General features: G+C 47.5%; 1 protein-coding gene across 2 annotated transcripts in view; it reads right to left on the bottom strand.

Moving 5' to 3' along the window:
* ESYT3 (extended synaptotagmin 3) overlaps positions 1–16,402 on the bottom strand; it is a 56,783-nt gene that overhangs the window by 26,942 nt on the left and 13,439 nt on the right. For both annotated transcript variants that reach the window (XM_090045921.1, XM_090045922.1), the window contains exons 5-7: positions 8,009–8,075; positions 5,599–5,688; positions 3,769–3,824 (exon numbers count right to left, since the gene is read on the bottom strand). In XM_090045921.1, the coding sequence (XP_089902047.1) occupies positions 3,769–3,824; positions 5,599–5,688; positions 8,009–8,075 (213 nt within the window). The remainder of the gene's footprint in view (positions 1–3,768; positions 3,825–5,598; positions 5,689–8,008; positions 8,076–16,402) is intronic.

The raw sequence follows: 16,402 nt of genomic DNA, 5'->3' as shown, positions 1-16,402 counted from the left end.
GAACAAACTTCTACAGGGAAGCGGTGGATTCTCCTTCAACACCTTCAAATCTAGACTCAATACCTTTCTGGAACAAGTTTTTCAGGTAAGCATGCATGATTAGGCTTAGTACAGGTGACTGGGTGAAATGTAGTGGCCAGTGATACATACAAGGTTAGGCTACTTGAACTGATGGTCCCTTCTGGTCTTAAATCTCAGAATCTTTTAAAAATACATTAGCGCACTCTGGGATTTTTCAGTTTTAACCTCATTGCTGTGGTCACAGAGTCCACGGAGTTGGTATCTGACCTACCCCCAGAGCCAGAAGCATAAAAATACTCAGACACTGTTAGTGCTCATCTATCAATGGTACCTTCAAGGTACAAGAGGTGTTAGCAAGACTCTAAGCAGGGGCCAGGATACCTTTATAGGCAAAAAATAAAAACACAAATGTCTGGAACTTCTGCCCAATGCTAACAATAGAAGTGCCATTCAGTATATAACTATGCTGTGACCTGGTCATAGTTTAAAGATTCAGCTTTTTCACAATACACTATGGAAAAGCAATGCTTTTGTACGAATGCAAAAGAAAGATCTCCAGATTCTTTTCTTAAAAAAAAGGCTTGTGATTTCCTTACCAAAATCTGGATCAATTAAAGGTTGCACAAAGACTACATCATGTGAATTCTACCAGTGCACCAATAAAAGGAAAAATCAACATTATCAGCTATCAGGTTTTTTTGGCTGGTGTAGCCAATAACATACCAATAAATACAATATGCCTTCTGACTGGGGCCCCTGGATGCTGCGTGCATGCACACAGCCACAGCATACATGTAGCCAGGAATGCAGCTGGGCAGCATGGAGGGCAGTGGTAAGTCTGTGGAGGGGAAGGAGCATGGGGGGCAGATCGAGGCCCCCATGGTGAGGGAGGGAGTAGACCAGGGGCTGGGGACACTGCCCAGCCAGGGCAGCGAATGGGACCACAGGGCTGGGGTGGGGAGCAGGACAAAAGTTGTGGGTGGCTTGGCCAGGGGGCACAGGAGAGGTGGTGAGGGGGTAGCTCCCTGTTGCTGCACGCACTCCTGGGGGAGGCATGGGAGGCATGCCCCGCACCGGATTTGTGCTTGGGGCGGAGGCAGACTGCTTGCTGTGGCCTCGGGGCTCTCTGCCCTGCTGCCTTTGCCCCAGGAGCCATGTGCTGGCTGCACCACATCCCCTGCCTATCTGGCAGCAGCAAGTTGTGCTTCCTGCTGCCAGGCAGGCAGAAGACGTGCAACCAGAGCACAGCTCTCAGGGCAAAGGCAGCAGAGCGGAGAACCCCAAGCCTACAGTGGGCAGTCTGTTCCTAAAAGTGTCTCTGTGCTTAAAAATGGTGGCAGCAGTGCTTGAACTCAAGCTCATTTGACAAGCTTTAGTTCAAGTGCCCCGCCACTGTTTTTAAGCACTGGGACACTGATCTCTGGATGAGCTGCCCGTGGCTCCACCTCACTCTCCGCCCCAGGGTCCCATTCACTGCCCTGACTGGGCAGCACCCCTAGCCCCAGGCCCTGCCCCATTCCCTCCCTCACTGTGAGGCCCTTGATCTGACCTCCCCCCACGCCCCTTTCCTTGCACAGACTTACCTGCAGGGTGCTTCTCTCCACGCTGTCTGGCTGTGCTCCTGTAAATCAGTTACTGGGACAGTATCAGCCGATATGCCTGGTGAATAATCTGCTATCGGTATCGGCCAAGAAAACCTCTATTGGTGCACCCCTACCAAATTCTAGTGGAATGCCAAGTCCAGCTAAAAGTGACTAAAGACTGTGTGACTAGAAGGTATTTTGTATTTATTAAGTCTTCCCAATAGATCAGATTCATTTAAAAGGAAGCTCAGGGGCACTAAAGCATGGCTCTCTTGGCACACAGCCAGCATGGGTTGTGTGTTTGCTTCTTCTTCCTGCTGCCCCTCAGGTCGCTGGGATTTGCAGTCCATAATCACAACAGCAGGACCCAGCAGGGTTGCTTATTACTTCCTCTTCCGGCTTCAGGTGCCTCTGGGATTTGTAATCCACAGTCGGAGCCAGCAGTAAGTGTGAGTGTGGGAAGGGGTGTTTAACCCCTTTCCCTGGCCTCAGACCCCAGCAGGGATTTGCCTGTGGGGGTCAGTCCCCCCTCCTCTGCAGACTAGGCTGCATATCCAGCCAGGTATGACTCCCTGCCCCCTTGTCAGCCAGCCCTCACTGCTCTAGCTAGGGAGCAGAGGGGCAAAGCCAGCACTGCTCTCAGGAGCAGACAGGACAGCTCAGCCCAGCCCAGGGCTGGAAAGCCAGCGGGGGACTGTGATTTAACCTGAACCAGGAAGGAGTCTGGGACAGAAGTTTCATAATTCAAAAAGGATGTGGAGAAGCTTGAGAGAGTCCAGAGGAGAGCCACGCGCATGATCAGAGGTCAGGAAAACAGATCTTACGATGATAGGCTGAGAGACATGGGACTCTTTAGCCTGGAAAAGCGCAGGCTCAGGGGTGATCTGATGGCCACCTATAAGTTTATCAGGGGTGACCACCAGGATCTGGGGGAATGTTTGTTCACCAGAGCACCCCAAGGGATGACTAGGTCGAACGGTCACAAACTCCTGCAAGACCATTTCAGGCTGGACATAAGGAAGAATTTCTTTACTGTCCGAGCCCCCAAGGTCTGGAACAGTGTGCCAGCGGAGGTGGTTCAAGCACCTACATTGAACACCTTCAAGAGTAAACTGGATGCTTATCTTGCTGGGATCCTATGACCCCAGCTGACTTCCTGCCCTTTGGGCAGGGGGCTGGACTTGATCTCCCAAGGTCCCTTCCAGCCCTGATGTCCATGAAATCTATGAAATCGATGAAGAAAGCTGGTTCAGTCTGTATTTCAGCATATTTCACTCCCAGGGGTGTTTGTTCATATGGCTTTTATTTTCAACATCTATGAACAAATGAGTATTTCTATGTTTACATGACTAAAGGGGAGACAGAGAGAAGTCAAGACTTTGGCAACTAGCACTTTGTAGCCAACCAAATGAAGTCTTCATTTCTTTCTAGTTCCCTGGTGGCAATTTAAAATGGAAGAAAACAAACTACAGGGATTGCATCTTTGGTCCTAGGGGAAATGCTTGCAAATTTTGAGCAGTGGAGCCAAAGTGGAGGTATCTGAATATTCACTGAACAAATTCAATACACAAAATCAATGCAATCACCTGGGATAGACTGAGTGCTTTGGGTGCAGTTCTGTTGTGAATACAAGGAATAAGAGAATCGGCTGCCAGGGGAGGTAGGGGAATTTCTGATGGCTTTGGTTTTATTCCAGTTTCCTCAATCATTGATTGGACAGTAGAACACAAAGTTGGCTATTTATTTGGTTACCTCCACATAAAAATACAGCATGTAAATTCCTTAGCTCTGGTTGTCAGCCATTATAACTAGAGTACACAAGCAGTTTTGCAGGCACAAAAAAGGATGCCCAGGTTTTTAAGAATTAGCCTTCCAATAGCCCAGATGTTGCTTTGCAAGCTGCACCTGGATACTGGACTATACTTACATTTCCAGGCAAAGTTGCATATGTGAAGAAAGGGTTTAAGAACAGTTTTTGACAACAGCAACAGGGTGCTGAGTTCAGATATTGCAGGCTCTGTGTTCACATACTATGGTTATGATCAGCCCTAAGAAAACCCTAAGAGCAAATAGATCTTGAAAATCCTTTGGCCCAATTGCTTGAGAAAAACCCCCCCATAAAAATAATGAACTCTTCTGAAGCAAAAGAGAAAGGGACACTTACCTAATTCCTGGTGCATCTAAGAGGTTGGTAAGTCCTGCCCAGTTGATTTCCAAATACTACAGGTAGCATTCAAGAGAAGGAAAGACATAGTAAATTGAATTTTGCAACTGCAAAACAAATAATAAGCTGACCCAAGGAAGGATCTAAGGAGGGCAGTTGTTGGAAAGTCACAACTTTTCCACACCTATTCCACTACTTTATAGTTCTGTGCGCATGGAGGTGAGACATTTCTACCTATCTGAGCAGTAAAGGGGCTTGTTTTGTCACGTAATGATACAAACCTCTTTAGGGCACATGAAGAAGCATTTAAAGAATTAAAAAAAAAAGAGAGAAAGCCTTAACAAATCAGTGATTCAACTGAACAACAATCTTACATCAGCCAATATTCATAGAGTCTGTTTTAGTAGCATCTTAAGTATCCTTGGCATATACTGAATAAGGATTTTGTGGGTGCATCGCTCCAGAGGAGTACCAGCTTCTTACAAAGGGTAAGATTCTGGTGAGGTATCCAGTCATGCCTTATGCATGAGGGTAAAGCCATTATACTACACCCAACCCACCATCACTGATCCCACCTACACATTAAATGGGGATTGCAAGGAGTCAGGTTTCAGGCACATGGCCTGGTCTACCCTGTACATGGAAATGAATTCCCTCCCTTCCTTTGCTAGAGGATTCTTCCTCACTCTTCACCCTTCCCATAGGGCAGCTCCCATTCAGAGCAATTCTTCTGCTGGGCCTGGTCAGGTAGCTCAACCTGAATAGAGGTGTGCAGAACATCTTTGGACATGGCCATGTCACATATGAGTATTTGCAGAAAGCAAGGCCTTGGGTGCATCGTATGCAACCCAAGCACTCCACCCACATGAGCAAGACTGATTGTTCAGTGCTGTGACCTTTGCTGAACAACATAAGGAGAAAACAGATTTTACAGTAAACCCCCAAAGGGATGGGGTTTATCCAATACTCATTCAATCTCAAATGAGCCCAAAGCAGTTGGGTTTGCTGAGAAAGCAACAGGTTACATCTGCCTCATCTGCACCCCAGTGCAAAAAATTGAACAAGAGACATCTGAACCAAATGCCTGCAGTGCTTGCTGAGTTGTCTCCAGGTCTTCTGCTTGGATTAGACACGTGACTTATCACACACTGCTCTTCTAAAAACCCTCTGTCAAGAAACTAGGAAATCTGTTTGAAGTGTAAAGGGTCAGCACTACTAATGTGGCTTGCAGTCCATGCTACCTTGCTGCTCTGTCTGTCCATCTCTCCCTCTCCCCTTCTCACCCCCCCCCCCCCGCTCCTTCCCTATATAGAATTGAACCATGGCAAACCCTCAGCTCCAACACACCTCATTTCGATCTGTTAAATCTTCAATTTTCCAGCAACTGATGTTTCTTTCCTCCAATCCACCTCTACCCTAAGGGCAAGGGCCCCATGGGGTGGAGCCCTGGACCTTCTAGGGAGCTATACCAGTTGAGACCAGCTGAAAAATTTGCCCTGCAAATCATAGGCTTTTTGGGGCAAGGACTCCACCTTCTTACCCAACTGTGCATTAACCCAACCGAGTAAGACAAAAGCCTTTCAGTAACACATGGCTCTTCAAACAGGAGGCATGATTTCAGAGGGCTTCACCTTTCGTTAAGGGTTTCTTTGTACCCACAGTGAAGAACCACTGTCCAGCGCTCTTGTCCAAGTCTTCCATCTGGGACAAGGTAGTACCTATGCTACTGCAGGTGGATATTTGGTAAGCTGACTCCCTCGGGTAGTGTCCCATCCCAAATGAAGACCAACAATCAACAAAGGCAGCCTGGGGAGTTTGATAGGGACTCACCGGTTTTTGAATAAAGAACAATGTCACAGCTCCAAAAAAAGGCACAGCCGTGAGTAGGGGTTCCAGTATCACCCGTAACGTTCCACGTAACTGTGAACATAACAGAAAGGAAAACTTGAGTAAGACGTTAGCAACCATATTTAAGTGACGATATAGCAAGTGACAAGTAGGAGGCAAGAATCCTTATAGGATAAGCTCCGTTGAGAAAAATAAGTAGTCCAGAGGTCCTGAGGAGCGAGGAACAGAGTCCTACCTCAAACACTGCCCCCTGCACTTTATGGGGCCCTGACACACCCCTCGTCAAAACACATTCTCCCAGCAAAGCACCTCAAGTTCCCACCATCCGCAGTGGAGTCCTGTGCTTTTTCTTACCTAAGTAAGGACAGCTGAAATTGTCTAGTATTTGCTTTCTTTAGCTTAAACGGTGAGCTTTTCAATGCTGGAAATAACATTCATCTAGCTTATAATAAATCACTTTAGCAACCTGAACTGCAGCCATTTGGAATTTGAAAAGTAAGCTAATTGCACTTTTCTAACCATCTTGGGAATACATAGTTTCATAGCTGGTCGGGTCAGAAGGGACCTGAGCAGATCATCAAGTCCGACCCCCTGCCATGGGTAGGAATGAATGCTGGGGTCAAATGACACAGCTAGGTGATTATCTAGCATCCTTTTGAAGACCCCCAGAGTAGCAGTGAACACCACTTCCTTTGGAAGTTGGCTCCAGATCCTAGCCACCCTGACTGCGAAGTAGTGCTTCCTGGTGTCTAGCCTGAATCTACTCTCCATCAACTTGTGGCTGTTATTCCTAGTTACTCCTGGTAGTGCTCAGGGGAACAGGGACTCCCCCATAGACTGCTGGTTTCCCTTGGCCAGTTTGTAGACGGCCACCAGGTCCCCTCTTGGCCTTCTCTTGTGGAGGCCGAACAGGTTCAGGTCCCATAGCCTCTCCTCGTAGGGCCTGCCCTGCTGCCCCCGGATCATGCAAGCGGCCTCCTCTGGACCCACTTGATGCTGTCCACATCCCTCCTGAAGTGCGGTGCCCAGAACTGGACGTTCTCCAGCTGCGGCCTGACCAGTGCTGCATAGAGGGGAAGGATCACTTCCTTGGACCTGCTTGAGATGCATCTGTGGATGCACGACAAGGTGCAGTTAGCTGTACTGACTGCGTCTTCACATTGGCAGCCCATGTTCATCTTGGAATCAATGACGACTCCAAGATCCTTTTCTGCCTCTGCGCTGACGAGAAGGGAGTTCCCCAGCCTGTAGGTATGATGCTGGTTCTTCCTCCCCAGGTGCAGCACCTTGCACTTGTCGGTGTTGAAATCCATCCTATTCTTGTCTGCCCACCTCTGTCCAGATCTATTGTACCCTGTCCCTCCCATCTAGCGTGCCCACATCCCCTCACATCTTAGTGTCATCAGCAATTTGAACAGGGTGCTTTTTACCCCCTTGTCCCAGTCGCTGATGAAGATGTTGAACAGTGCAGGCCCGAGGACCAAGCCCTGGGGGACCCCACTGCCCACATCCCTCCAGGTCAAAAATGACCCATCCACCACCACTCTCTGGGTGTGACCCTCCAGCCAATTTGCCACCCATCTGACTGTGTAGGCATCGATGCCACAGTCACCTAATTTTTTAGTGAGAACGGGGTGAAAGACAGTGTTGAAGGCCTTCCTAAAATCCAGAAAGACTATGTCCACCACGACACCTCCATCTAAGGATTTGGTGACCTGGCCATAGAAGGCCACCAAGTTGGTCTGACTGGACCTGCCTCTAATGAACCCATGATGGTTGCCTCTAAGCATAAACTCCCCTGCTGGCCCCTCGCAGATCTGCTCCTGGATAATTTTCTCAAAGAGCTTCCCAGGTCAGTACAGGTGCTTTAGGCAAGTCTGTCCCTTTGTGCTCCATAGATCCTTTTTCACAAAGCAGAAATTTGGAGTCTAAAGTGACTTATCAACCAGCATCTGCATGGGAGAACTAATGCCCTCTTCTAAGCAGAATCAGACGTTTTCCTCAGCTATCAGAGACTCTATGAAGCCAAATCGAGTCTGAGGGCACTGGGTATCTATAACCCCTACAAAATCCCATTCACTTTTAAATTCAAGTGGTAGAGGGCCTGTACTTAAACTGGAGGTATCATCATCCATCACTGCAGTCACCATGAAGTTCCCAGAGGTTTAACACACACTACCATCTACTATTTTATAGAGCTTTTCATTTTAAGTCTCAAAATCCTTTCTAAAGGAGACAGGTGGAAACAGCAAGAAATGAAGTAACATTTCCAATATCGCCCAGCAGCAGAGTGAGAAATAGATGCCAAGTCTCCCATGGCCTTTCCAGCAGGCCACATGCGTCTCAGACCACACCCACAACAACACGGGAATAATATCTGCATGATACCCACCTGGATGCCTTTCACTCCAACTTTAAATCTGGATATTTCCATATGAATTTCACAGTCCCCTATATAACTGAGAGAAAGGTCTCATGTTATTCCAGTGGTTGCAACAGTTGAAGATGGACAAAAGGGGGCTGTAAAAGGTTAGCACATCAACCTCACCAACACAATTCGGCAGAAGTGGCTGGGGTTACAGTTGAGAGGAAAGCCCGCCATCTCTATTGGAAAGGCTGGGACTTTATAAAGACCAAAAATCTCAATGCTAACTAGGATAACAGCATTTGTATTTCTTGCTCCATCTCTCAGACGACTGGCAGTTGGGAGGAACATCCTTCTTTTAAGGCAGCAGCAGGGGATACAGGGGTCCCACGGAGTAAAGGAACATCCCAGTGCTCTCAAGATAAGGCCCCAGTCCTATGGTAGGATCACCAGACCAAACTCCTGTGGCTAATGCAGAGCCCCATGAAATCAGACAGGCCCCAAGATACTATTTCACCTCTCTTGGCTCATATAGCATCACACTGCAGCAGCCTGGGCCAGAGAAACTCTATACAGATGCCAAGTCCACCCTAAAAATAACCATCCTTGAGGCCAAGGTGACAAGACAGACAGACAACTGGTCAACTGCTGGTCAGTTCCCATGGGAAACAGCTGGCCCTCAATAAAGGGATACAATCATTCGGCAAGTTGGGAATACACTTACACGGCCCTTTATCAGAGAGAGAAATGCCACCTTACAGAAGAAAGTACTGTTTGCTCCAAGTCTACACAATCTGACAAGCCCTGAACTGTTGCTTCCAACAGAGGACCAGAAACATGGTGCCGCAATTCTGTCTGGCCTTATGTTAAAGAGTTGCCTTTATTAAGGAGTCAAGCCCAGATTTTAATTCATTCAAAAGAATGAAGAAAGAACCATTTTGGATGGGCAGACTCTCAAGACCGATTGGCACAAAACCTAAGGGAACCCAGACGGGACCTGAAAAATAAACTAAAACAAAGTTCCCGGCCATATTTCAGCAGGTTTGCATTGTACAGTTTTAAAGCTGTAACATTCTGGCTATGCAGGCCTGTGCATGTGCTGGGTGTATCAAGCACACTGAATATTTTGTTACCGGTTGAACCTGAGCAAAAGTGGCATAACCAGGTGCATTAAACATCTCTGCATTTGTACAGCAATCAGCTGGGTTTTCTCTTGCACTCTAGCTCATGATGATCAGAGGAAGACCAACAGCAAGACCCTTAACTTGCAATAAAATAAGCCAAGAGGAATCTATATGGAGTTGTCATGAGGCACTGTTAGATTTCAGTTCCTCAACTGAAGAAAAACTTGTGCGTCTTTCTGCAGAGCTAGGGACTCTTCCAACACAACCCCTAATACCTTTTATTGCTAGGAAAAGCTTGGCTCCAGAACCATGCTTAATACTCCAGATTTCCCTGGCTGCCTTTGCCTCCTTCAGACCTTTCTCACATGCAATATTCATGGTCCGCACTACCACATTCTTTATTCCTTTTTTTTCAACGGGGAAAAGAAGATCTTTGTAGTTACTACTGCTCTCATTTCTGCTGCAAACTAAATCGTATCAGAAGTCCATGCTACAGTCCGTGCACCATCTTACAGCAGACGGTGCAAACCCCACAGTGGAAGTTGGGGGACAATTTGCCTAAAGAAGAAGATACTTCCCAATCGTCATCAGAAACTGGTTAACATCCCATTGCCTAAGGGTTTTATTCCTCCAAAACACTCTTATCTTACTGAAGGGAATTAGGGCTGTTCTCCTGAGACATTGCAGGGTAGCAGCTGGTGCGCGGCAGATGGCGGCAGCACGGCCGATCGCTGATGCAACAGCATCTATTTTTGTGTCTCCCCTTTCCTCCAAGGCAGCCCCCAGGGCTCCTGCCTCAGTCGCCCACTTCCCTCCCGCAGTTATGCTATTGTGAGATAATATCCTAGCCTAATAACTCGTAGCAATGACAGCAAACAGTTCTTGCCAGACAGCGCTAGGATCCAGTTCAGATCATTTCTGCTGTTGCGGTTCTTCCATTATTTACACCGGGAGGCTAGATCTTGTGAACAACTTCATTGCTATTTCCAATCCCCTGGGAAGTTAAGCCTGGCTTTAAGATATTCTGCCACTAGGTTTTTTCTGGGCATGAGATTAAGCAGAAATAGCCACACTGGGTCATTCAAGCAGAGGCATACCCTCTCTGGCTAGAACTCATAAAAAAGCTTGAACTTTACTAAATCTTCTAAAAAAAAAAGTCAGGCTTGAGCAGGATCTTTTTCCAGCCTGATTCTAGATGGCAGGATTTTAAAAAGATTTCAGTTTCTTCCTTCCTTTCCACAAAAAAACCCAACACCCCCCCACCCCCCTTCAAACTTTTCTTCAGTCCCTCCAATCCAACTAGGGAGCCATGAAAGCAGCCCAGGCCCGCTCTGAGGACCATTCAATCCATCTAAATCTCCCTTCTGCCGCTCCTGCTCTTTCACAATGGCTGTGTGGTTCTCATATCCGAGCCAGCACACCTGAGGTGACTCCCAAAACAAGTATTCGGTCAGAAAAAATGCACAAACTCAGTCTGAGCAATTCCTGTTTGTGTGCACGTGCATCTTTCCTCTCAACCTGGGAGGACCCAAGCTTAGGTCATATCCTGTTTTGTGCCAGACAGGTATGGTTAAGGAACAGGATCGTTATTTTGTAGCTTCATTACTCATTCTTAAGGCCCTCTCATGCCACAGGCAGACTTTGGAAGCCATACAGAGACCAAATAACCCAACCACCTTCCTGCCGCTTGTTGGTTCAAGATTATTCTTCATCACCAATGTACATACGGCACTGCCAACAACACCCATGGGCCAGAACACCTGAGATGACTCCCAAAACAAGTATTTGGTCAGAAAAAATGCACAGACTCAATCTGAGCACATAATTCTACTGCTGTGGCACCTACCTTCCCACCCGTCTCATTATCTCACAGCAAACTGGGCTCCTAGGCCATCACCGATGCTCTAAGGTGTTCAGCCCACCTTTAAGCATGGCAACCCCCCCCCCACCCCCGCCATTTGTCCTTTTCAGCTTCTTTCGAAAACCATTCGGTGTCCTTTTTTGCATACATAGTGTCTTAGTGTCTATGGAGGGAAGTCAGGAGAGGCAGGGATCCTTTTCTTCCGCAGCCAGATGAGGTCCCCAGAGCATTTCTATTTATCACACAGCTCCAGCCAGGCTAGGGGAGTCGCTGCAAGTGGGTCTTGGCAGCTGGCCTGCCCCTGGGGGAAAGATCCCTTCTGATTCTGCCCAACAATGGTTTATGTAACCTCAGACTCCACGTGCCCTCCCCTAGAGAAAGAGAAAGATGCGTTCAAGTTCTTCCCACCCTCGAACTCTCTCTCCCATCCACTCTGAGTTCAAATAAACAACACCTTGCGCCTTTATAAACACCTTTCATGCCAGCCTTTTACAACACTTTGCAAACGCTGCAAGAAGCCTCACAATTCGGGGCAACAGCTGGAAGAGCAAGTATTAACACACCTGTCTGATGAACAAGAATGGGCGACTAGTGCCTCCTGTGTCTGGTGGGGAGACCCGCAGAAGCCGGCGGCAGCATTGGTGGCAGGGATGAGGCTGGCAAGCACCCGCAGAGCCGCCAGTACCAGTGGCATCGGTGGTGGGGATGCCCTTGTCAGGGGGGCACATGCCCCACCCCATACCCCTCCACCCGTTGTCTATGTGAACAAGGAAGCTGGAAGAGGGACAAAGCAATCAGACCCCAGCCATAGTGGGCATGAAATGGGATCCTCTACTCCTGTGCCTAACCCCCAAATCAGGCATTCTTGCTCAAAGCCACATAGGCAAACTTTGAACAGATCCCTTTGGTTTCTCATGCAAGGTTAGCTCCTCCATATCCTGCAAACAGGGCTAACACCCCAAGTGCAAAGCAGCGAGCATGTAAAAATACTAAGCACCATTCCAAGCACAGCTAATCCTTTTACTCCGTAACTGAGGATCCTCAGAGTGACTGCTGGCTATTTTGGAAATCTACCTTCTTTTGGCAAAGGGACTGCACAGAGGAACGGGTAATGTAGCAACTGAACACACACAATACATTATATATTTTCTCTTAAACCAAGCAATGGCATTCAGTGGGAAGAAATGGCTATAGAAATAGACACATTTGCAAATAATCCTGGATATTTCACTGAAAAGACTTTAGTGTCAAACTAGATTAGCAAAATAAAAAGTAGCCAAACTCCATGCTCCTATGCTGGAGGGAAAGTCAGGTTTCTAATACTTTCAGCTAATGGCTCCCGCTAGTATTGTTTTGGAGCAACTTAAGACGACTGAAGGATTACCCTGAAGCAAAGCAGAGGCAAGACAAGTGGTTTCAATGGAAAAGATTATGCTTTGCAACATATGTAAATTCAGACAATGCTGTTGAAACCAGCAGCCTATCTGGAACCAGAAGAAACGTTAAGTTTGTCTGTCACATATGGCAACTAACTGCCGTCTTCAGTGGACAGATACAATATTAAGAACAAATTCTTAATGCATGGGCTCCAACAAAGTCCTTTCAACAGGTCTCCCAGCACATTGTCTCTGGAAGAAGGTTTATTCTTTGGGTCACCCCAAAAAACCAAACCCTTCCCCTTACAGAGTTTGAAATCCCTTCATTTTAATAAGAATGAATAAACAGGACAACTTTGCCTGGTCTTTGACTGGACCACTATCTAAAACCCCTCTCCACTGCAGCAGTGTAACTTGGGGGGGGAGGCAGCAGCAAGCAGGTGACCCACACTGGGCCCTTAGAGGAGGTGCCAGAATCTCCCTTGGCAGTTTTTGCTATGCGAGCACAGCCCTGCGCTGCCCAGCCATGCAGTGTTTGGGGAAGAAGGGGGAGCAAAATGGCACTGCTATCTGCCCGGGGAGGCACAGTTCCCCACCCTCTCTAGAGATGCTACTGGATGGGAACAAGGCCCTAGGGGCAGCCCCCACTGTGGGGCTATTGCAGAGGCTCACCACACTGTCTGCAGGACCCCTGCAGCATAGGGGCCGAGGGGGGCACATTCTGGCTCCCCTACTGCAGCAAGCATGCAGCAAGCTTGCTCCTCAGCTGCAGCAGCCTGTGCTCATGCTACTATAGCAGCAGCAGCTGCCAGAGCAAGAAGAGTGCAGGAGCAGATATGGCATCCCTCCACCCCAACAATCCCTGGCTGTCCCTTCTCAAGGCACTGCAGGAGCTCACTATACCTGTTCTCTGTAGTATCAGAGAATTTGTAACAAATGGGGATTTTATCCCACAGGTTGTCCTGCTTCCTTGAGTGGGTGTGGGACGAACCACTGCTTAAAGTCTGACATTTCAAGATGAATAATCAGCAGCAATGGCTGAGTCCATGGGATTATGCAGGTTGTTCCTGTGGCTCTGCCAAAGGCCTCCTACCTGATCCTGAGCAAGTCATCCCCTCTGCACCTTAGTTTCCTGTGAGAGGGATAAGAACACTCATTTTTCCTGATTGGGAACTGTGATAAAGGGTAACGAGTTAATGCCTATAAAATGCTCCGAGATACTCTGCATGCCAGCTATTATTAACAACAGACTTAACCTGAACATTTCACAAGCATCTTGGCTAAGTACAGACAGTCAAAAAGCCCGAGGCTGAATCGATTCAATCTCTGCAGATTAGTTTAAGTTGTGCAGGGAGAACCGATAAGCAAGTGAACAGACATTCACTTTTGATTCTGGAAATGCAGCCACATGCCTGCAGTGGGCCAGGCCAGAAGCTGTGGGGTGCTACAGCATACATCCCTGCTCCACTGGAGCAGACAGCTTGGGCCAAGTCTAGCCTGCCCACCCTGAGAGGGGGGCACGCAGGGGAGGTGCAAAGCACCCTGGGATACTGGAGGACTGCGAGTTAACTTGAATCTGGAAGGGATCTGGGACTCAAGTTCAATAAGCTGATTTAACATAAATCAGTGAAGTCTGATACTACATCAATCCAGGTTTATCTTAAGCTGGTTTAGGCCATTTTGAAAGTGGTTTATGTGCAGTGAACTTCCACCGTGTTACAGTTTCTGATCACTTATACTGACTTATGAGCAATTTCTGTCCCTCGTCCTTCTGTTTCCTGAGGCAGCATCACATGGAGCACCCATACAAGTCATTAAGAGTGACAGCTCTCAGAATTAAACCACCAGGAAGCAGCTGCCCATCTAGCAAGAGGAGGAAGCCTGGCTTGAGAAAAAGCAGTCCTTCTCCACACCCAGACCAAAAACTGACACAGCAAAGGGAACAACACCAGAAACCATTTACTGAGCATCACGGGTGCAGCAGGAACTGCAATCCAGGGAAAAGGAGCTATGCCACGAGATAATGGTTTCCTGTTGCGGAAACTAATACATGACAAGACAAAAAGGAGTCATACCTGAAGACATTAAACACTGACTTCTCCATCATTAGTAATGCTCCTATTAGACAGAGGCTGATCAGTTGTAACTGTTCGGGTTTCAATAGTCGAAAAAAATCCACAACTATGAGCGTCTTTAACCCCGCATCATCACGATCATGTGACTGAACTGCACACGGGTGTGACAATGATGGAACCATTTCTGGCGTCAGGGTCTGAGAAGGATAAACTGCTCCATGATTGAAGGCAAACTTCCACAGCACAAAATCTGCCCCTGAGCATTGTGCAAGCAGCCCTGCTCCCAGGCGGCACACCCACACTTTACACTTCCCGGCATATAAGCAGCCTGTGACTGGGGAACCACTTCCCAGCCCTGGGCTACCCGCACACTGGGCACCTTAAATGGCATGATGGCAGCCCCAGAACCAGGAACCGCCCCCCAGTTTCAGGCCTTTCCACTTACCCTTTGAGGTCCTGGGGGCAGAGGGAACAAAGGAGCAACCCCCTGTTGCCCTCGAACTGGACAATATGCCTTTGTTGCACTGCAGCTGGAGGCTTTTTAACATGAGGCTGCCCATAGCTCTTTATATTTGTAGTGCTACATAAAATAACATCTGGAAGGGGGGGGTGGGGGGGGCTCCCTTAGTACACAACCCGCTTCAGAAAGAGACATCTACATGAATGCCAAGCCCTGAATAGGAGTCGAGGCAAATTTCCTGACTAACAGCTAACCACCAGCTTCTTATGGACACAAATGATCAGGAAGTATGACGGACAACAGGGGCATTCACTTCCAAATCAGGATGTCTCCAAGCTGACACAGTTTCATTTTGCTTAGCTTCAGCAAGACAGATTACAATTTAGTGTATACAGCTGCAATGTCACATCTGAAAACAGAAGGGGAGGTAGAGCTCTACTACTTTGAGCTGAACCAACTAATTCGCTCCTCTGCAGAGAAATTAGCAGTTAGTCCGAGGTCCTACGTTACAACAGAAGTCGTTGTCAACATTTCCTAAAGTGCACAAAAGGACAAACTAACTTTTCAGTCCACATCCCTGACACCAGAGCAATTTCTTCTTGCTTAAAAGATGCATGCAAGTAATCTGGGCATTGCAGGAGTATGAGTCTATTGGGTGGGGTGGGGAGAAATCACACAGTCCATTCTAGCAGGACCCCCCCCCCCAATTTGCAATGGAAAGCTACTATTCCCAACCATTTTCAAGGATACTCACTTCCCGTTTTTCTTTTTGCAACCTGGAGAAAGTGTCACAGGACAAAAAGACAGCATCATCTGTTGTGCTGCTGGTTCTTATACCAGAATCCTGAAGCAATAGTATAAAAGACCCAATACAACACTCTTTCACAGAAACTAATGTCAGCATTTTATTATGCACAGCACGTGGAGGAGCTTTATTTGTCTTGAAGAAATTATAGTCTAACTTTTTACTACTATTTTTATTGTGAAAGATGGTGGTGTGAGACCCAGCTCCTCACCTCAGCAGTGTTAAAAGCCTGCATGGAAAAAGCAGGTCTTAAGGAAGAACATGAATGAGACGGGAACAGCCCAGTAGGGCACAAAATGGAAAATGTTCCTCTATCAGGTGCATATAAGCAAGCAAAAACAGGAAAAGCACCAAGGGAGCAATTACAAGAACTGAGGAGTAACACAAGCTGCAGTCAGGCTGTGCAGGCAAACCTTGACCTTAATGTGGAAAGCAAGAAACAATCACAAACACTGTCTACACATTGTCAAAGAGGTCTGATGATTGCAGAGGGAACTTCAACTGTTACAATTAGCAGCATCTTGTATCAGAACCGATACAAGTACAAGTTTAAAATACAGTGCACAATTTTATGGGAGACATGGATTGCCTATCAGAGCCCCAGAAGGTCAGGATTTCCACAGCCCCAGAGGAAATGGATGATACAGGTCCCATGTTCCCGACATCACTTGCACGTTCATAGTTTCACCCTGCTTTTTTGCTGGCAGCGCCATGCAGGAA

The sequence above is a fragment of the Crocodylus siamensis genome, chromosome 4 (assembly GCF_052110815.1).
Source record: "Crocodylus siamensis isolate JL-2025a chromosome 4, ASM5211081v1, whole genome shotgun sequence".
NCBI lineage: Eukaryota > Metazoa > Chordata > Crocodylia > Crocodylidae > Crocodylus > Crocodylus siamensis.
This window is presented reverse-complemented; position numbering and strand designations above follow the sequence as displayed.